The sequence below is a fragment of the Planococcus citri genome, chromosome 4, assembly GCF_950023065.1.
Source record: "Planococcus citri chromosome 4, ihPlaCitr1.1, whole genome shotgun sequence".
NCBI lineage: Eukaryota > Metazoa > Arthropoda > Insecta > Hemiptera > Pseudococcidae > Planococcus > Planococcus citri.
In genome coordinates, this window is record NC_088680.1 from 60,867,599 (window position 1) to 60,891,020 (window position 23,422).

General features: G+C 31.9%; 1 protein-coding gene across 1 annotated transcript in view; it reads left to right on the top strand.

The window, feature by feature from the left end:
- Window positions 1–23,422, top strand: part of LOC135843923 (uncharacterized) — a 222,304-nt gene that overhangs the window by 170,606 nt on the left and 28,276 nt on the right. The window contains exons 3-4 of the mRNA XM_065361975.1: window positions 393–592; window positions 22,803–22,938. Of these exons, the coding sequence (XP_065218047.1) occupies window positions 393–592; window positions 22,803–22,938 (336 nt within the window). The remainder of the gene's footprint in view (window positions 1–392; window positions 593–22,802; window positions 22,939–23,422) is intronic.

Consider the following 23,422-nt stretch of genomic DNA (forward strand, 5'->3'; position numbering starts at 1 on the left):
AAAAAAAGAATAAGAGAAACAAGAGAGAGTATAGTCGTAGGTAGGTTTACACACAGTAACCCATAGCATCATACAAACAAAATCCGCGCGTTAAATGGGGCCTGGAAATGGTGACGTTGCAGACGCGAAATTACACGGTGAATTGTTTTCCGGGGGCTGATGCGAGAGGCGAAAAGTAAATAATGAGTTTGTGGCGTTTGTTATGATATAGGTTAAATCTGACTCTTGGGGGTTGCCAGTACAGTACCATATTATGCATTAGGTGTGTAGAATTTAAGCTTATATATGTACCTATAGTATATGTAATGTACACTCGTATGTATATACGAGTACCTCTCTAACCAACATGGATCCGTTCGCCATATTGATTTTTAAACTGAAATATGTTTCAGAAGCGCCATTTCAAGTTCATCTAAAAGTACCGCGATACGTACTGGTAAAAAGAAGCGTAACGTTCAAGTGCGAATATAACGCGCCGTTCGATCACATTCACAAAGTTGAATGGCTAAAAGGTGATAGAAAACTGTTTCATTACGTCAAAGGTCGAAATCCACCGTTCTATAACTTCACAATACCCGGAGGAAAGATAAACGTAAGTTTATGAGTTTTTACCAAAACTTTTCAATCTTCGTCGAAAGAGAAAAATAGTTTCGTACCTAAACGTCATTTACTACTCTAAATGGTGATCATTTAGGTTTGTTTTGTCGTTTTTATTTTTGTTTTGGTCGGTCGGCGTGTAAATGTAGTATGTAGTACTTTAGACGAAGGAAAAATATTTTCCACAATGTATCAAACGTGCGTTTAACGCTCGTAAATCTTGCACTAAACGATACATGTGTAGGTAGGTACGAGGCATAGAAAAGTTTTATCAAATTATTAAACATTGTTAACTCGAGACTGTTTTCTGTATAGACTGATTTTTTGTTAAAAGCAACTTTTTTCTTAAAGGGAGAGTTCTGAGGAACATTTTTAGCCCTTGTCCTCAAAAGAAAAGTGGCCCTACTTACAAAATGGCGGCCATTTTGGTACAAACGTAGACCGAAAGATCGGGCAAAAATTCATCACCTGTCAAAATTTCAAGTGCAAAAGTGCCTTTTTCGCATTTTGATGAATTTTTGAAAATCAAATTTAGTCCAAAAATGAGGGAAAACATCAAAAGTTTACCAAATTGACCAAGAAAGCTGAAATTTGGAATATACTCTGTTTTCGACATGCCAAATCGATTGGAAACAGTTTCAACCCGTTTTGAGCAATTCTGGAGCCTCCAGCAGATTTCTGAAACTCGAAATTCCCCAAAAAAAATCATCAAACGGAGATGGAAAGCCGAAATTTACTCTGCAAACTAATTTCAATACGCTAGGAAGTCAACTGCAGGTGGATTTCAAGTCGTTTTGGAGCCTCCAGCGACTTTTTGAAAATTACTGGAGCCTCCAGTAGATTTTTGAAACTCAACAAACGGAGATGGAAAACCCAAATTTACTCCGCACTCCAAGTTTAACACCCTCTGAAGACGACTTCAGGTGGGTTTAAGTCAATTCGGAGCCTCCAGCGACTTTTTGAAAATTACTGGAGTCATGGTATCTAACGGATTTTTTTTTGTTGAAAAAATCACTACTTTTTCACTACCTTTTTTCAACCAAATTTTCAGACTGCTATCCACTCGAGCCCCCCCCCCCCACAACAAAAATTAACACAGTAGAATTTTTCACAGGGAAATCTTTAAAAGAAATTGAAATTGGAAGAAAATTTGTAGACAACGTATTTTTTAATTTCAATCAAAAAAAAACAATACAAATGAGCTCATTACATACCTTATAAGACAAGGTGTCTAACAAAATTTCAGATTAAAAAATCAGGACTTTAGCAGGACTTTTTTTTAGACATTAGAGATTTTTATAAGAAAAGGGAGCCAGGGGAGGCAAAATTTTACATTAGAATTTTTCGCTTTTCCAATGTCTTCAAACATCCAGAGATTTTTTTCAAACAAGTGGATGTCAAAAATATACTTTAATCATTTCAATTTTTTATTTTATTTTTACCTTAATATAAAGGTTCTTGCTAATGTAATGAAATTGGGTGAATAAAAAACTTTTTTAGCATAACAATTTTTTTTTAAATGTGCAAAAATTTAATGAAAAATTTGAACGACATTTGGGGGAAAAAATATATCAATTTTTCAAATGAAACAGCGAGTTTTAATGATTTCTCCTACATAGGAATTATTTAATTGCGAAAATGAGAAACAAACGAGCCCTGGCAAAAACTCTCGATAATCAGTATTTCGCAAGGGCAAAATCTTTGGAAAATTTGTAACTCGAAAAGTAGAACAACATCAATATTAATGAAAGGATTCCAGACTTTTCTGATCTCCACATTTTTCAAAATTGATGGGATAACTTTAATTTTTCAGAGATTTTTGGTATGAATTTTTTGGAAGTTTTCCGAATTGGTTAATTATAAAAAGTTTATTACTTTGCTTCATGAAACTGAAATAATTTTTTTAGAAAAAATTCAAAATTAAAAAAAAACAAACAAATCCGAGCGAAGCGACGGCCATTTTTCAAAAATTCATCTTTCGAGAAGTGGAAAAAAAATTCTTGTTTTTCTGATTCAAACTTTGAACATTTTATGAATTTGAACAATAAGTTCTTAATGCGGAAAAAGAGAAAATAGCCCGAGCGAAGCGAGGGCAAAAGCTCTTAAAAATGTGTAATTCAAACACTAAAAAATGCCGACAAATCAGATCTTTACTACGGAATAAAGATCGAACAAAGGAACGAATTTGAATTATTTCATTTTTTCACTACCTTCTTAACAAAATTCACTGCTTTTTCACTACTAATTTTTAAAATCACTACCTTTTCACTACTTGCACTACCTGTTACATACCCTGTAGGAGCCTCCAGTAGATTTTTGAAACTTGAAATCTCCCAAAATTTCATCAAATTGATTTCAATACGCTACGAAGTCGACTGCAGGTGGATTTTAAGTCGTTTTTTGAAAAGTTGAAATTTAAAAAGTACAGCTAGAAGCTTCAAAACGATTTGAAACCACCATGTAGTCGACTTCATGTCGTATTGAAATTTGTTTGCGAAGTAAATTTCGGCTTTCCATCTTCGTTTGTCCAAAATTTCGGAGAAATTTCAAGTTTCAAAAATCTACTGTAGTCTCCAGAACTGCTCAAAACTGGTTGAAACAGGTTCCAATCGATTGGACATGCCGAAAATAGGGTATATTTCAAATTTCAGCTTTCTTGGTCAATTTGATAAAATTTTGATTTTTTCCCTCATTTTTGACCTAAATGTGATTTTCTGAAAATCATTTTCATAAATTCACCAAAAATCGAAAAAGGCACTTTAGCACTTGAAATTTTGACAGGTGATGAATTTTTGCCTGATCATTCGATCTACGTTTGTACGGTTTAAAAAATTTGGATGCAAATCCTATGTTGGAACGGAAAATCTGCGATATATTTTTAAAAGAAGAAAAATGTTGTGTACCGGAATCAGGTTCGGAGATACGGCGGTTTCGAATTTGCTTTTGTCAATATCTCTCCCCCGCGGGCGCCAAATTTTTTTGAAAAAATTCACGTTCCTAGACTCATGTTTCCTCAACATATTTTGGGTGAATTCAAAATTTTTTATGCAAAACTCGCTGAAATATCTGATTTTTCCCCCGAAAAATGTTTTTTTTCCGCCATCGTCGGCAAGAAGGGTGGGATGAGGAAATTTTTTTCAACTCCAACAATGTTTTATCAAAATTTCAAAAATTCGAGAACAGGGTCATTTCACCCATTTTACCCTTTGAATAAAATTTCATTGAATATCATTAAAATTGAATAGAATCAAACAAAAAGATGCTCAACTCATTATAAAAACTCGTTAAATTACATTCGAGTAATAATTATTGAAAACAACTCGAAGTTGAATGAGTTGAAATTTGATTTAAAACTCGTTCAGGTACTTTGAATGAAATTTTGTCAAAATTGCAAAAATTGCAATAAGTACCTATTAAAAATGTTAACAATGAAAAATTGATAAGAGTTATTAAAATTGCCATAAAGTGAAAAGACACCGACAAATCTACTTAGAAATGCGTCTAAATTGACCATAAGTTGATATATCATGGCGAAATTTAAGCAAAATCTTGTAAAAATACCTAAGATATAAAAACAATAAGAAAGAAAATTACGAAAACATTCATCCAACAAAAATTGCAGATAGGTATGGACTTTTACACTAGAATAAATAAAAATAGCAAACCCGCATTAAAAGTAAGTAGGTAATTTTCTATAAGTAATATCGTTTTTAAAAACCATCTCAAATATTATCTGTATCAAGTACCTATGTAACAAAACAGCCTCCGTGAATCGTTCTTTCCCAAAAACTATCCAGTTACGTAGCTGAGGAACCATTAAAATACTCGAATCTTCTGACTTTTGAAAATTCGCATTGAAAAAATTAGGTAAGTAATTGAAAAAAAGAGTAAATTATTTAGATTTCATTATTTTTTCAAGGGAGAAAACTAAGGTTTCTTTCAAAATAAATTTTTAAAAAATCAACTGCTCTCAAAAAATTTACAAGAACTCAAAAAAAAAAAAACAACAACAAAATGGGCAATTTTCACAAATCTTCAGAACAATAGCATAATATGAACAGGGCAAGGAAGAAGGTACAGAAAAATAATAATAAATTTCCAAAATATCGAACCAATTCTGGGCTCGAAATTCTTCAAAATCGATCAAGAAATATTTTCATTTCAATATTTGAATTTTTCGTGAAATTTTAAACTATTTCGATAAGTTCCCTGTACTCTCTAAATGTGAAACAGTCAATTTCACTGCTTAGCAGTCACGACATTTTGCCTTTTTAAAGCAGTAGTTTTTTTTTACTGCAAAACAGTGAAAAATTACTGAATTGGTCAGTTGAAATGATTTTTTATTGACCAACTCAGTAATTTTTCACTGTTTTGCAGTAAAAAAAAACTACTGCTTTAAAAAGGCAAAATGTCGTGACTGCTAAGCAGTGAAATTGACTGTTTCAAATTTAGAGAGTACCTGGCTCTTTTAAAATCCCAGAAATCATGACCAAAATTTGGGGCTTAAATGTGTAAAAAATTGCTTAAAAAAAATCTATCAAAATATTTGAATTTTTGGTCAAATTTTAACCCATTATAAGAAGTTACATTCGTTAATAGGTCTACAGTTGTGCTATTTTTTCCAAAATTTCTAAAGGGCGAGAATTCTCTTAAAAAACATAAATTGTATTGATAATTCGCATTTTTCTGGCTTGAGTATCATTTTTGTAATTTCTCGGTTGAATTATTCTATTTTCTAAAGTTTTGAAAGAGCATGTTACTTGAATGGTCCGAGCGAAGCGAGGGCAAAAGCCTTGAAAAATTTACAATTCAACACTTTTCAAATTTAATCGATAAGAAATCATTATATTGCTCGAAAAATAAACTCAATTTTGAGCATAAAATTCTCAAAAATAGTTCAGATGGAAATTTATGTTCTTCTGGAAATTTTAATTCAAGTATTTCAATTATTACTTAGCGTGTCAACTTTTCCCAAAAATTTCCAAAAACTTGAACCAGTTCTGAGCTCAAAATTCTTCAAAATCGATCAAAAAGCACTTTCATTACAAGATTTGAATTCCTTGTGAAATGTCAAACCATTTTCACAAGTTCCTTGGAACTCGTTCAACATTCCATGAGCAAAATTCAGGGCTTGAATTCGTAAAAAATTGCTCAAAAAAAACTTTCAAAATTCGTAAAATCTTGAACCGATTTTGAACTAAGAAATCTAATTGCTCAAGGTCCATCTGAACACAAACCCGAAAAAAAATGTAGGTATGTGCCAATTTTTTCATTTTCTTGCCCGCTCTATAAAAGTAAGTAGGCATTTAGGCAATATTCTATACGTTTTTTAAAAACTATCTCAACTACTTACTACTTATCTGAATCAAGTAACAAAACAGCCTCCGTAAGTCGTTCTCCCCCAAAAACTATCCAGTTTGCTGAGGAAACATTAAAATACTCGAGTCTTTTGACTTTTGAAAATTCGTATAGAAAAAATTAAGTTAACAAAAAAAACCAGTAAATTCTCTTTAGGTTTTAATTTTCTTTTCAAGAAAGGAAACCAAAAGTAACACGCAGCATAAAAGAAATAGCACACCCGCTTTAAAAGTAAGTAGGTAATTTTCTATAAGCAATATCGTTTTTAAAAACTATCTCAAATATTATCTGAATCAAGTAAGTACCCAACAAAACAGTCCCCGTATAAGTAGGTCGTTTTTTCCTAAAAACTATCCAGTTACCTAGCTGAGGAACCATTAAAATACTCGAGTCTTCTGACTTTTGAAAAAATAGTAAATTCTCTAGGTTTCAATTTTTTTTCAAGGGAGAAAACTAATCTTTTTTTCAAAATGAATTCTTAAAAAATCGCTGAAAAAATCAACTGCTCTCAAAAAATGTATAAGAACTCCAAAAAAAAAAAACAACAACAATAACAACAAAATGGGTAATTTTAACACTTCAAAACAATAGCATACTCGTATGAACAGGACGGAGGAAGAAAAATACAGAAAAGTAATAATAAATTTCTAAAATATCGAACCAATTCTGAGCTGGAAATTCTTCAAAATCGATCAAAAAATATTTTCATTGCACTACTTGAATTTCTCGTGAAACTTTAAACCATTTCGATAAGTTCCCTGCAACTCTTTTAAAATCCCAGAAATAATCGTGACCAAAATTTGGGATTTGAATTGGTAAAAAAATTGCTAAAAAAAAGATCTCTCAAAATATTTGAATTTTTGGGGCTAAAAATTCTTGAAGAAAGTCAAGAGAGATATTTATGTTTTTCTGGAAATTTCAATCTACTTCAATAATTACGTAGCGGGTCAACTTCTCCCAAAAATTTCTAAAATCTTGAACCAATTCAGAGGTCAAAATTCCTAGAAATCGATTTAAAAGCACTTTTATTTAAAGATAAGGTAAGTTTTTCAAAACACTTCATATTATTCGCTTAAAATGAGGGGGGGGGGCCGACTTTAAAATTCGATCGCGTTCTATTGTGCCAATCGTTTTTTGCGATCTTTGACTCGACGGACGTAGTATGGATTTTTTTATGCTATGGATGTGAGCATTTTTTCTAACCCCTATACTCAATAAATCAGAAATCAGTCTGGTGTTGCCATTTTTATGCTAAATTTGCTTGAAAATCACACTCAAGAAGCACTAGGTAGTCAGCGGCCAAGTTACAAGGGGCCAGCTGAAGTACACCTATATCCTGATTACTCGCCACTCGAGCCGTTTTGAAAATTGGAGGCTTTTAGGCTTCAGCAAGCTCCCCCCCCCCACCTTATCAACTGCGAAACCCAAAATGAATTTTTCGATACACTGGATTCATGCCTGTCTGCAAAAAGTCATTTGGATTTTCTGCTTCAGAAAAACGACTACCATTTCAATGAAAAAAAGAAAAAAAACAAAAACAAAAAATTCCGAAAGAGGAGGAAAATGCACAATGACATGGAAAACTTCAAAGTCAAATTGAAGAATAATTGAAAAAATTTGGATCTTTTAAAAGGGAACTTCTTTACAAACGTTTTAATCGTAGGTATTCGATGCGAAGAGGGGGAGAGAGGGTCAAAATTTACCCAGTTTCAAAGGGAATCAGAAAACGTGAAAAAAAACTGAAGAAAATACCTACTTAAAAATGGAAAAATTTAAAGTTCCAGTGAAAATTTGGAAACACGTAAGTTTTTCATCTTGAACTATCAGCTTTTCTTTATTTTCATGAAAACTAGCAAAAACTCAAAATTTATTTTAGAAAAGGGATAAAACAAAAATGAATTGATAATCATTGCAGAGTTAGATAGCAAAAAATGCAAAAAAATGTTTTTTTGCAATTTTTGGCAAAAAAAGCATGATACTTTAGCATTACGATAATCAATGCAATGATAAAATGTCTTAAATTTCGAGCAGAATTTTATTTAATATCATTAAAATTGAATAGAATCAAACAAAAAGATGCTCAACTTATTGTAAAAACTCGTTAAATTACATTAAAGTAATTAAGAAATGAGAACAACTCGAAGATGAAAAAATGAATTAAAATTTCATTAAGCATCATTCACGTTTGATAAAATATTGTCAAAATTGCAATAAGCATTATTAATGTTAATGAAATGGATAAAAGGGTCATTAAAAAATGCCATAAATTGGAGAAAAACTGCAAAATTATAAATCTACTTTAAAATGAGTCTAAATTGACCATAAGTTGATAAAACACTGCAAAATATAAGCAAAATATTGTAAAAATATCCCAGATTTAGAATCAGTCAGGAAATTATTATATTTAAATGGAAATTGAATCAATTAGCAAACCCGATTTAAATGTAAGTAGGTAATTTTCTATAAGTAATATCGTTTTTAAAAACTACCCCAAATATTATCGGAATCCAGTAACAAAACAGCCTCCGTAAGTCGTTCTTTCCCAAAAACTATTAGAAAATTCGCTTTGAAAGAACTAGAGGCAACAACAAATAGTAAAACTCTCTGGGTTTTAACTTTTTTTCCAAGGGAGAAAAGGAATGTTTCTTCTTAAATATAAAAAATCTTTGAAAAAATCAACTGTTCTCAAAAAATATAAAAATCAAAAAAAAACAACAACAACAAAATGCGCAATTTTTACAAATCTTCAAAACAATAGCATGTGAACATGACGGAGGAAGAAGGCACAGATGAATAATAATAAATTTCTAAAATATCGAACCAATTCGGAGCTGGAAATTCTTCAAAATCGATCAAAAAATATTTTCATTCAATATTTGAATTTTTCGCGAAATTTTAAACCATTGCGATAAGTTTCCCGTACCTGGCTCTTTTAAAATCCCAGAAATCATGACCAAAATTTGGGGCCTAAATTGGTAAAAAAATGTTTTAAAAAAAAGACGTCTCAAAATATTTGAATTTTTGGTAAAATTTTAACCCCATTTAACAAGTCACATTCGTTAATAGGTCTACAGTGTTGTGCTCTTTTTTCCAAAATTTCTAAAAGGCGAGAGATTCTCTTTTAAAACATAAATTGTATTGATAATTCGTATTTTTCAGGTTTGAATATCATTTTTGTAATTTCTCGGTTCAATTGTTCTATTTTCTGAAGTTTCGAAAAAGCGTGTTACTTAAATGGTCCCAGCGAAGCAAGGGCAAAAGCTTTGAAAAATTTACAATTCAAAAAATAAAACGACTTCATAAAGTAATAGATTTTTTCAATGTCAACATTTTTCAAATTTAATCGATAATGTTTTGAAATTCCAGGACTCGTAGTAATCATTTTCTTCTGAAAAAAAGTTACTTTAGTAACCTGAAAAGCTCAAAAAAGGTAACTAAAAAGTGACAAAACATAGGCAATACATTTTAATGCAGAAAAAAAAATCGCCAAAAAAATTAGAACTTGTTTAATTTTAGCAAAAATCAGGACATCTTGGCAATTGCTGCCAAAATGGTCATTTTCCCTATTTTTGCCAAAAAAGTTGAACTACAAATATTTTGCAACTTTTCGATTAAAAAAAAAAGTTTTTTTGGCAATTTTGATCCCAAAATTGAGAATTTTCGCGATTTCTGGCAATAAATACGAGACGTTAGACAATTTCAGCAAAAGAAACGATTTTCTGGCAATTTCTTGGGGGGAAAAACGACACATTAGAACTATTATTGAAAAAGTGTTTCAACTTGTAAATATCTTTCGTAAGAGGTTTTTGACTCCAATTCCTGCTTTTGAGTCGGAGGAAGCCAAGTGAGAAAATCTTAGTCAACACTTTTGTTGAGCATTTTTGGAAAATTGCAAAGTGAAAATTGCCGGATTTATAGAAATTATCATATTGCTCGGAAAAAAAACTCAACTTTGGGCTCAAAATTCTTGAAAAAAGTCAAGATGGAAATCCATGTTTTTCAGAAAAATTTCATCTATTTCAATAATTATGAAGCGTGTCAACTTTTCCCAAAAATTTCTAAAATCTTGAAACGATTCTGAGCTCGTAATTCACCAAAAATGATCAAAGTCTTTCTTTCCCAAAAACTATTGTAAGGAGCAGATATGCCTTAACTCCGTAGAGAGGAAGTACAATAACCTCTCGTCGGAGGTTATATCATTACCCCTCTTTCGAAGAAGTTTAACATACTTCTCCTACATTTCTGGAACCCAAGGTAACGTGTACGAATATCTCCGAGCGTAGATCGCTCCAAGCTCGGATAAATCTCCTTGAACTTTCGACTATATAATCTCATGCACAGACCATACTCGTTCTTCTCAATTTTGTGGTGTTCTTGTCCGTAGTCAAATAAGTTAGTGACTTTGGTACTTAGTGTTAATTCTTTCGGTTGTCAGTGCATCGCACAAAAATGTAAAATAACGTAAAATCTCTCATTAAGTATGAGCCCCCTTAAGGACGGTTCTGTGCTTCGTTTCGGTAATTGCAAGTGCTAATTCGATGTTCGGTTCCTACCCTCAGTAATTAACGCCGATTAATCCCTTAAGGATCTAATCCGCCAGCTTTTTGATATAACCCATCGCGAGGTTAATATGTTTCTTTTTAATGTGAACATTGATTACGTTATGTCGATTAATCAATGGTGCTCTGGAAGCATCCCTTTTCGTTCCGGATCTAAGGGATGGCGACCCAATTGAAAGTGTATCTACCGACCAATACCCTGCGCCGTGCTTAGTATTAGTAGCACACCGACGAGCAGGGAACGTGTACAGTGTTGAGGCAGGAGATATACCCTAAATCCTGTCGGGGTTGCGTTCGCCCTATCAGTTAAAGGTAATTTGAGGTATCCCCTTTAATCGATATGCTTTTGCCTAATCAAGTATTAACCTACTTTTTGAGTTATATCTGCCAGAACAGCTTTTCTACTAGTATAGTCTAGCGTTAGATAGTTTATATCTATTTATACAATAATCATGACTTCGAACCCCATGATTATTACAAGTCCTCAATTGTTTTATGTAATATAATATAATGTGCATAACAATTGTCTCGTGTTTTATCTCCACACGTTAATAAGAAATTATATGTGTATATAGGGTATTCGTATTGATCTGTACAAGCACCTATTGAGCTAGCATGGTGCAGGAAAATATCTCCTTAGGGATATTTCTCAGAAAATCAGCAGGTAGAAAGTATTATTATAAACCCACCATATAGTCTTTCTCATCTACCTCTCCATACCCCGATCATTACAAGTCTCACTATATCACTATCCAGGTATTGAAAAAATTAGGTCACCAAAAAAAAAGAGTAAATAGATTTCAATTTTTTTTTCAACGTAGTAAACGAATGTTTTTTTCACAATAAAAAATGAACAAATGCAAAAAAAAACAATTGAAAAATAGCAAACCCGCTTTAAAAGTGAGTAGGTAATTTTCTGTACTCATAAGGTTTTTACAAACCACCAGAAAAAAAATAGCAAACCCGCTTCATGTAAGTAGGTATAGGTAATTCTCTTTGAGTAATATCGTTTTTAAAAACTATCTCAAATATTATCGGAATCGAGTAACAAAACAGCCTCCGTAAGTCGTTCTTTCCAAAAAACTATCCAATGCGCTGAAAAAGCATTAAAATACTCGAGTCTTCTTGACTTTTGAAAATTCGCATTGAAAAAACTGAGTCACAAAAAACAGCAAAGCTCTCTGGGTTTTATTTTTTTTCTACGGAGAAAATAAATGTTTCTTTTTAAATATGTACTTATGTACAAAACATTTGAATTGTTGGTAAAATTTTAACCCATTTTGATAGGTTATACATATCACTTTATCGAAAATTCCTAAAATCTTGACCTAATTTCGGGCTAAAAAATCGCTCAAAAAACATTAGGTATTATCGAGATCTGCGAATTTGCATAAAACTCACTCTCAAGGAGAACTCGGTAATCTAATCAGCGGGCAAGTTACGAGGGACCAGCTGAAGTAAACCTACATTTCGATTATTTGACACCCGAGCCACATCGAAAATTGGAGGTTAGAGACTTCAGCAAGGCACCATCCTTGTGCAACAGCAAAAATTCAACACGAATTTTGAATTTTTCGATACATTGGATCCATGCCTACATATCTAAAAAAAGCTATTGTGATTTTCAACGTCAGAAAAATGACTACCAAATTTAATGAAAACAAAGAACAAAAAGTTCTGAAAGAATGGGAAAATGCACATGGAAAACTTCAAAATTTCATTGAAGAATTGAAAAAAAGTGCAGATCTCTTATATACGAGAAATGAATTTCTTCGCAAACATTTCAATAGAGTTCTACGCAACGAGGGGGCATATCATCAAAATTTACCTAGTTTCAAATGAAATCACAAGACTTTAGAAAAATCAAAATTCTGAAATAATGAGAAAACATTAAAGTAGGTACATGGAAAAATTTTGAAGTTCGACTGACAATTCGAAAAAACGTAGATATTTCATCAGGAAGTTTTGAAAAATGGGATTAAAACTTGAACAATCAGCATTTCTCTATTTTCAAAAAAAAAACTAGTAAAGTGAAAATGAATTGATAATTAATTATTGCAGAGCTGGATTGCTAAGAATGCAAAAAAAAATGATTTTTTGCAATTTTTGGCAAAAACGCAAGATATTTGTATCTTAGCAATTTACGGAATAGCAGTACGTTCTAGAAATTATTGGCAAAAATGCAACACTTTTTCGCAAAGTTAGCCAAAATCAAGACCTTTTTTTTTGCAATTTTGACAAAAAATCAGTGCAAAAGAAGGATGAGCAGTGCTGTCAGACACTTTTTTTTTTTTTTTTTTTTTGGGTGTTTATAATTACAAGATTATTACACCCGTAAGGGGGGGTTAGATTACACTGATATAGTGGGAGTGGTAATTATCTAGATGGTGGGAATCGTTGTATTTAATTCCTACTGGAGCGGGACAATAATTATTCCCTAAGTGGGGAATAATTACCACTTACCTGGATAGCTCGAGAGATGATATGGGGTAGATAATCCAGCCTAACTAATCACGTATGTACTCTAATAATAATAAAACACATTTGTGATGACTACTAAAATGTCTTTATCAAATATTAGTTACATATAAGAAGGTACGTAGAGGGCAATTACAAACTACACAATTTGAACATAATGAAATGGTCAGACGCGTTACCTGCCACTTACGACCTGGATAAGTAAAGAATTCCAATCAATTACGTATTAAGTGCGTACCTAACACGTAATTGATCAGAATGACACCAATAATTGAGATGAAGTTACAATTATTATGAGTTAATTTGGGTAGGTCTCATAAATATAATATTCCTACTTCGACTAACTCAATTAATTAAAACTAAACTATAATTAATTGAGGGAATCATCAGGCCCAAATAAGTATTTCTCAATACTTACCAAAGACACTGTACATATTACCTATCCAATCGATGTACTCACTGAATCCTGGTACTTGATAGGTACGTACTACACGAGGTTTGATGTAATGCGAGAAATGCCTTTGATGCCCGGGGTGATCAAATGTGTATTCAAAAGAACCATATTGATTAAGTAGAATTAATCAATATGTTCAGAGAAACACTAATTACCACGATACAAGTGGGTTAAACACGATAAATGGCACATTGTCTTAAGGACCATGCACTTTCACATTTTCCGGTGCCGAAGCGAGAATACATATTTACAACGTTGACTTAGCTCCAGAGAGCTCGAGATTCCGGTGCTAAGTGAAGAGCCTTGCTTGCGATCTTGCAACAGTTGCCGGATCCACGAGCAGAGAATCCCCCACATTCCCCTTACTTCCAGTATAATAGGTATAATTTTAGAGAGAGCAAGTAACGAAGTATCTCCCTATAAATAGATCGAGTAATATTGTGCAAAAATGGAGTTATACTAATAATCGCCAAGGCGGTTACAGGCATCCTGCCTCTCACAACACCTTGTAACTAAAATTTGGCATTGCAATACAATAATGAGAAAAAATTGATAAAAATTAATGGAACTTTCTGTGAAAGCTTCTTCAATGGCAATAAAATAGTTTGAAATGATCACAGAACGATCAAATGTCCAGAAATACATATGAGTAAAACTTCATTGATTATCATTAAAATTGAATAGAATCGAACAGAAAAAATGCTCAACTCATCGTAAAAACTCGTTAAATTAGGTACATTGAAGTAATTGAAAATAACTCAAAGATGAAAAATTGAATTGAAATTTGATTTAAAAATTGTTTACTTTGAATGAAATTTTGTCAAAATTGCATTAAGTGTCAATAATAATATTAATAAAATGGTTAAAAGAATTATTTTAAAAATGTCATAAATTAGGGAGAAACCTAAAAATTTTTACAAAACAACAATAGGTATAATTTCCTAAAATAAATATAAATAGTAAATCCGCTTTAAAAGTAAGTAGGTAATTTTCTACATATAAGCAAAGCAATATCGTTTTTAAAAACTATCTCAAATATTATCTGAATAAAGTAACAATAAAACAGCCTCCGTATAAGCCGTTCTTTCCCAAAAACTATCCAGTTATCTGAGGAAATATTAAAATACTCAAGTATTTCGACGTTTGAAAATTCACATTGAAAAAATAGGTAACAAAAAAAAAAAAGAGTAAACACTCAGGGTTTTGATTTTTTTTTTTTTTTAATGGAAAAAATGAACGATTTTTTTTCAAAATAAAAGAAAGAACCGTTCTCAAAAAATTAATAAGAGTATATATAATGAGTATCATCATCATCGAGTCGTATATTCGCTCGCGTGTTTTAAAAAAAAAATCAATAGCAAATCCACTTTAAAAGTAAGCAGGTAATTTTCTATAAGGTAATATCGTTTTTAAAAACCATCTCAAATTATATCTGAACCAAGTAACAAAACAGCCTCCTCTCCCTAAGTTGTACTTTCCCAAAAACTATCCAGTTAGCTCAGGAAACATTAAAATACTCGAGTCTTCTGAATTTTCAACATTCGCATTAAAAAAATTAGGTAATTGAAAAAAGAGTAAATTCTATAGGTAGGTTTTGATTTTTTTTTTCAAGGAAGAAAACTAACGTTTCATTTAAAATTCAAAAAAAAAATCGCTGAACATATCAACTGTTCTAAAAAAATTTATAAGAATTCAAAAAAAAATAAAATACAATGGGCAATTTTTACAGATCTTTAAAACAGTAGCATGTGAAGAGGACGATGGAAGAAGGTACAGAGAAATAATAATAAATTTCCAAAATTTCGAACCAATTCTTGAGAGCTCGAAATTCTCCAAAATCGATCGAGAAATATTTTCGTTACAATATTTGAATTTCTCGTGAAATTGTAAGCCATTTCGATAGTTTTCAGTAACTCTTTTAAAATCCCAGAAATCATGACCAAGATTCTGAGCTTAAATTCTTAAAAAATTGTTCAAAAATATTTCTTTCGAAATAATTGAATTTTTGGTAAAATTTCAACGCATTTTGATACGTCGCGTAGAATTATGACTTTTTCAAAAATTCGCAAAGTCTTGACCTAATTTCGGGCTAAAAAATCTTGAAAATTGCTCAAGAAATATAGTTAATCATGGAGATATGCGAATTTGAAAATTTTCTAAGCCTGATAAATCACAATGTCAATTTTCCAAAACACTTTACATTCGCTGAAAATGGGGCGGGGAGGAAGGGAGGGTTCAAAAAATTCGACAGCGATCTAGTAGTTTTTATTTTGCAATCTTTGACTCGATGGAGGTAGAACGGATTCAATTATGCTATGGATAAGCATATTATTCGAGCCCCTTCTAGATTTAATGAATCAGAGTCAAAAGTAGTGAACGGAATTTTTTGGCACATCAAATCATCCTAAAGTAAGTAGGTAATTTTCTATAAGTAATATCGTTTTTGAAAACTTGAATCAAGTAACAAAACGGTGTCCGCTCCGTAAGTTGTTCTTTCCCAAAAACTATCTAGTTAACTGAGGAAACAATTAAAATACTAGAGTCTTCTGACCTTTCAACATACGCATCAAAAAAATTAGTTGATTGAAAAAAAAAGAGTAAATTCTCTAAGTAGGTAGATTTTGATTTTTTTTTTCAAGGGAGAAAACTAATGTTTCTTTTAAAATTTGAAAAAAAAATCGCTGAAAAAAATCAATGGACAATTTGCACAGATCTTCAAAACGAGAGAAGGTTTACAGATAAAATAATAAATTTCTAAAATCTCGAATCAATTCTGATCTTGAAATTATTCAAAATCGATCAAAAAATATTTTCGTTACAATATTTGAATTTCTCGTGAACTTTTAAGCCATTTCGATGATTTCCAGTAACTCTTTAAAATCCCAGAAATCATGACCAAAATTCTGGGCTCAAATTCTTAAAAAATTGCTCAAAAATATTTCTTTCAAAATATGTAATTGAATTTTTGGTAAAACTTTAATCAATTTTGATACGTCATTCAGTCACAATCTCATAGGTAGGTAATATGACTTGTTCAAAAATTCGTCAAGTCTTAATTTCGGGCTTTAAATCTTGACATTTGCTCAAAAAACTATTGATCATCAAGATCTGCGAATTTGAAAATTTTCCAAGCATTTTGATACTCACAAGGTCAGTTTCCAGAACACTTTGCATTCGCTGAAAATGTCTATAAATTTCAATAATTATCATTAGATAAATACATATATCATTCAATGAAGTGGATAAAAGAGTTATTAAAAAATCCCATAAATTGGCGAGAACAAAATTATGACAAAACTACTTGAAAAACGTAACATGGCAAAATTTAAGGAAAATCTTGGTTACGATACCTAAGATATAAAAACAATCGGAAAATTACGAGCAGATTCTTGATAAACGTTTAAAAAAAGTAAAAACATTGATCTACTTTAATAATTACGTAGCATGCCAACAATATATTTTCATTGCAAAGTATTTGGAATTCTCGTGAAATTTTAAACCATTTCGACAAGTTCCTCGGAACTCTTTCAAAAACGCAGAAATTATTTACTGTAATTGTTAGCTTAAATTCGTAGAAATTGATCAAAAACATTTCTTTTGAAATATTTGAATTTTTTGGAAAAATTTCAACTCACTTTGATAAGTCACATATCACTTTTTCAAAAATTCGCATTGACCCAATTTCGGACTAAAAAAAATCTCAAAAATTGCTCAAAAACATTATCATCGAAATCGGCGAAATTCTAAAAAAATTGTACACCATTTTGATGGGCCACAAGATTGGTGAAAAATTATGGAACTTCAAGTGAAAGCTTCTTTATAAAAGCATTAAAATATTATGTGTAGTTTGGAATGATCGAAGGATGATAAAATGTCTAGTTTGAGCAGAATTCCATCGAGTATCGTTAAAATTACATAAAATTAAACAAAAATATGCTCAACCTATTGTAAAAACACATTAAATTACACGTCAAGTATGTATGTTACTTGAAAACAACTAAAAATCGTTTACGTTGAATGAAATTTTGTCAAAATTGCAGAAAGTATCAAAAATATTAATGAAATGGAGTAAAGAGTTACTAAAAAAATGCCACAAATTGAGAGAAACCGCAAAATTATGACAAAACTACTTGAAAATGAGTTTAAATTCACGATAAGGTGATATAGGTAACATAGCAAAATGTAAGGAAAATCATGTTACAATACTTAAGATAAAAAGACAATCGGAACTTTAGTCAACGAAAAAATGTCTCAATTCAATGGGAATTTGAACCAATAAAAAGTATGGGTCCTCAAAACGAGGTCTTTTCGAAAAAATTGTGGTTTTTTCGTCCTAGCTCTTACCCAATTTGTTTTGAGGTAAATAACCTACAGTTCTTGAAGATGATTCAAACTATATCCACACTATAAATAAGAAATATCACACCCGCTTTAAAAGTAAGTAGGTAATTTTCTATAAGCAATATCGTTTTTAAAAACTATCTCAAATATTATCTCAATCAAGTAACAAAACAGCCCCCGTAAGCAAGTCGTTCTTTCCCAAAAACTACCCAGTTAACCGAGGAAACACATTGAAATACTCGAGTATTCTGAACTTTGAGAACTCACCTTGAAAAAATTAGGTAATCAAAAAAAAGAGTAAGTAACTTCTCTGGGTTTTAATTTTTGTTTCAAGGGAAAAAACTAATTTTAAAAAAATCACTGAAAAAAATCAACTGTTCTCAAAAAAGTTATAAGAAGTCAAAAAAAAAAAAACAGCAACAACAAAATGAGAAATTTTTACAAATCTTCAAAACAATAGCATGTGAAGAGGACGGAGGAAGAAGGTACAGAGAAATGATAATGCATTTCTAAAATCTCGAACTAATTCTGAGCTCGAAATTCTTCAAAATCGGTCAAAATTCGATAGGTCACATATTACTTTCTCAAAAATTTGTATTTACCCAATTTCTGGATAAAAAAATACATACCTACATAGAATCAATGAAAAAGATGCTCAACTTCGAGTAATTGAAAGCAATTCAAAGATGAAAACATGAATTGAAAATTGATTAAAAAATCGTTCACGTTGAATAAAATATTGTCAAAATTGCATGGATAAGAGTTATTAAAAAATATGTACCATAAATTGCAGAGAAACCGCAAAATTATCACAAAGTTACATTAAAATGAGTCTAAATTGTGACGGTAAATTGATATACGAGTAACATGGCAAAATTCAAGGAAAATCGCGTTAACAATACCTGAGATATAAAAACAATCGGAAAATTACTAAAAATTCATCCAACAAAAATCGAAACGCGGGCTAAAATTGTGCAAAAAAATAAAAATAGCAAACTCGCTTTAAAACCATGTTGCGCGAACTTTAGGAACCATCAAATAAATTGAAACTCATATATTTTTATAAATTAATCAGACATTTATTCGTCTTCTAAACTATAACAGACATAACGTAAGTGGATAATTTTCTACAAGTAATATCGTTTTCGAAAACGATCTCAAATTATATCTGAATCAAGTAACAAAACAGCCGTCTTGAGTCGTTCTTTTCTAAAAGCTATCCAGTTAGCTGAGGAAACATTAAAATACTCGAGTATTCTAACTTTTGAAAATTCGCATTGAAAAAATTAGGTAACCAAAAAAAAAGAATGAATTCTCAAGGTTTTAATTTTTTTTCGAAGAGAGAAAACTAAATCGCTGAAAAAATCTACTGTTCTTAAAAAATATATCAGAATTGAAAAAAAAACAACAACAACAACGACATGGACAATATTCACAGATCTTTGAAATAATAGCATATGTGAAGAGAACGGGGGAGAACGTGGAGATGAAATAATAAATTTCTAAAATCTCAAACCAGTTCTGAGCTCGAAATTCTTCAAAATCGATCAAAAAATATTTCCATAACAATATTTGAATTCCTCGTGTTTAAACCATTCTCACAAGTTCCCTGTAACTCTTTCAAAAATTCGTAAAATCTTGACCTAATTTCGGGCTAAAAAATCTTGACAATTGCTCCAAAAACATTATCATCGAGATCTGCGAATTTGAAAATTTCCAAGCATTTTGATTATCAATTTATCACAATGTCAGTTTCCAGAACACTTCGTATTCGCTGAAAATGCCTAGAAATTTGAGTAAAATTTCAATAATTATCATCATTAAAAATATCAATGAAATGGATAAAAGAGTTGAGTAAAAAATCCCATAAATTGGCGAGAAACCGCAAAATTATGACAAAACCACTTCAAAATGAGTTTAAATTGACTACAAAAGGTGATATAACATGGCAAAATTTAAGGAAAATCTTGTTACGATACTTGAGATATAAAAACAATCGGGAAATTACGAGAAATTCATTCAACAAAAACTGATATGGAATAAAATTTTGCAAGAAATACAAAGCAATGAAATAATCATTACCAAAGGTACCGAAAAATGAAGAGCAAAATTATTCCAATTTTTATAGTAAGTGGGTAATTTTCCATAAGTAATATCGTTTTTAAAAACTATTATCTTAAATAAGTATATTATCTGAATTATAAGTAAAAAAACAGCCTCCGTAAACTCGAGTCTTCTGACTTTAGAAAACTCAAAAGTAAATTCTGTGGGTTTCAATTTTTTATTCATGTGAGAAATCGAGTGTTTCTTTTAAAATTAAATAAAACTTGCTAAAAAATACTATTTTTGAAAAAATGAAACACCCATTTATAAGAATTTAAAAAACAACAACAACAAAATGGTCAAGTTTCAGAGATCTTCAATACAATAGCACGACGTGGAAGGTACAGAAACAGATAGAATAATAACGTACAGCCTCTCGACCGGAAACATTTTCTATTCCAAGGTCACTATACTAGATTAACATTTCTTAAGGAATAGAAGGGGAAGGGAACTGAAATTTTTCACTACTTCACCAAAAAGGAGGCGATTGCCAAAGATCATAGTCGGGGAGCCCGCCTAAGGATAAATTGCACCCACCGTCGATCCTCCGGAACAACTTTTTTCTTAAAGGGGGAGTCCTAAGGAACATTTCTAGCCCTTGTACTCAAAAAAAAAAGTGGCCCTACATACAAAATGGCGGCCATTTTGATTGACAGGTCAGCCAAAATCGCAGATTTTACGTTCCAAAATGGGACTTGCACAAAATTTTTCAAACTGTACAAAGGTAGATCGAAAGATCAAGCAAAAATTTATCACCTGTCAAAATTTCAAGAGCTTAAGTGCGTTTTTCGATTTTTGGTGAATTTTTGAAAATCAAATTTAGGCCAAAAATGAGGGAAAAAATCAAAATTTTACCAAATTGACCAAGAAAGCTGAAATTTGGGGTACACTCTATTTTCAACATGCCAAATCGATTGGAACCGATTTCAAACCGTTTTGAGCAGTTCTGGAGCCTCCAGCAAATTTTCGAAACTCGAAATTCCCACAAAATTTCACCAAAATGGAGTTGGAAAGCTGGAATTTATTCTGCAAACTAATTTCAATACGCTAAGAAGTCAACTGCTGGGGGATTTCAAATCGTTTTGGAGCATCCAGCGATTTTTGAAAATTACTGGAGCCTCCAGTAAATTTTTGAAACTTTAAATTTCCTGAAAATTTCATCAAACGGAGATGGAAAGTCAAAATTTATTCTACAAACTAATTTTAATACGCTACGGAGTCGTCTGCTGGTGGATTACAAGTGGTTTTGGAGCCTCCAGCCACCTTTTGAGAGGTCGTATGGTGTTTTTTGGAAAATTGAAATTCGCAAGAAGGAGCTTGGAAGTTTCAAAACAATTTAAAACCATTTGAAACCACCATGTAGTCGACTTCATATCGTATTGAAATTAGTTTGCAAAGTAAATTTTCAGCTTGCCAACTCCAATTTGGTAAAATGTTGCGGGAATTTTAAGTTTCAAAAAGTCTCTGGAGGCTCCAAAATGATTTGAACCCACCTGAAGTCGTCTTCAGAGGGTGTTAAAATTGGAGTGTAGAGTAAATTTCAGCTTTCCATCTACATTTTGATGAAATTTTGTGACAATTTAAAGTTTCAAAAATCTGATGAAGGCTCCAGGAATTCTCAAAAAGTCGTCGGAGGCTCCAAAACGATTTGAAATCCCCCAGCAGTTGACTTCTTAGCGTATTGAAATTAGTTTGCAGAATAAAGTTCAGCTTTCCAACTCCATTTTGGTGAAATTTTGTGGGAATTTCGAGTTTCGAAAATTTGCTGGAGGCTCCAGAACTGCTCAAAACGGTTTGAAATCGGTTCCAATCGATTTGGCATGTCGAAAATAGAGTGTACCCCAAATTTCAGCTTTCTTGGTCAATTTGGTAAAATTTTGATTTTTTCCCTCATTTTTGGCCTAAATTTGATTTTCAAAAATTCACCAAAAATCGGAAAACGCACTTTAGCACTTGAAATTTTGACAGGTGATAAATTTTTGCTTGATCTTTCGATCTACCTTTGTACAGTTTGAAAAATTTTGTGCAAGTCCCATTTTGGAACGTAAAATCTGCGATTTTGGCTGACCTGTCAATCAAAATGGCCGCCATTTTGTATGTGTAGGGCCACTTTTTTTTGAGTACAAGGGCTAGAAATGTTCCTTAGGACCCCCCCTTTAAGAAAAAAGTTGTCCCGGAGGATCGACGGGGGGGGGTGCAATTTATCCTCAAGTGGGCTCCCCGACTATCAGATATCCTAACAAAACCCATTCAAGGGCCATTTTTTTTTCAACGACTTTTTTCTTTTTTCGGACAATCAAATTTTAAGGATGGTTGAAAAATGGTGGGGTGAGGAGATAAGAGTGGAATTTCTCGACACATCTAATCAACCCAACAATAACTCGTTCATAAATTTTCTCTTTGAATTGCTCAGATTCTTGAACTCTCTCTGTATTTTCCTTCCATAATGCAACTTTATACTCCGAATGAATGCACGACTTTTTCATTTCTAGTCCCTTCCAACAAAAAAAAACAGATCATCACAGAATGTTGACAAAATTCCAATCTAGATACTTCAATAATAACAAAATTTCCTCCTCCATCTCTTACAATAAGCCCTACACCATCATTTTCATTTCATTTTTGTGAAAATATTCCACGAGGAATTACATAAAACAGGCTTTCGAGACTTCATATAGCTCTATTGTATCGCTAAAAAATTCCATAATGACAATTTATTTAAATGTTGACCTCATACGTATAATATTTCCATCTTTCACCTTCACCTTCCACTAGTACGCGTAGATATATAGGGCAAGAAACCCACTATTTCGTATTTTTTACGACACTTTTGCCACTTGTACATACCTACCTATATATATACCGTAGACTATAAACTTTTAAAAGTTAATTTCACGTAAAATTTTTTTTAGTGGTTTCAGACGAACGCGTCGCAGTTAACATTAGAGAATATAGACTTCAAAGCATCCGGCGTTTACAGCTGTATCGTAACCACCGAAACTCCAATATACACCAAACAATCGGAAGAAAAGCATCTGATGGTTGTGCGTATGTATAGAAAAAAACACACACAAACTATAGTCTAGCTTTAGCAACGTGAAAAATTCCTTTTATTATTTACGTCACGCGTTCGTTTAATAATTTAAGTAAAAGGCGGTTTAAAAACTTATTTCCCCTCTATTTCAATATTGCACAAATCAATAAACAAATATAACTTTAACCAAATGGGGTAAGTTTAGAGATAGCGATTAGGCCAAGTACGTGTAAGTGTTTACCGACACCATTTTTATTATATCAAGGCGAAACTCGATTAGATATTTTATATTAAACGTCAAGGTGGCGTCCGATCAAGCGTACATGGCGAAAGCAAAGTAGTAATTAATGTGTATTTTTAGACGGTTTTTAGAGCCGTTATTTCGCAGCAGCGTAGGTGTCTAAGGTGTAAGAGGCTTCGTACACTTGGAGGTGGTGCTGTGATTTTTCAATCGTAAGTATGATAAATAAACGAGGGTTAAAATCGTCAAACGAGACA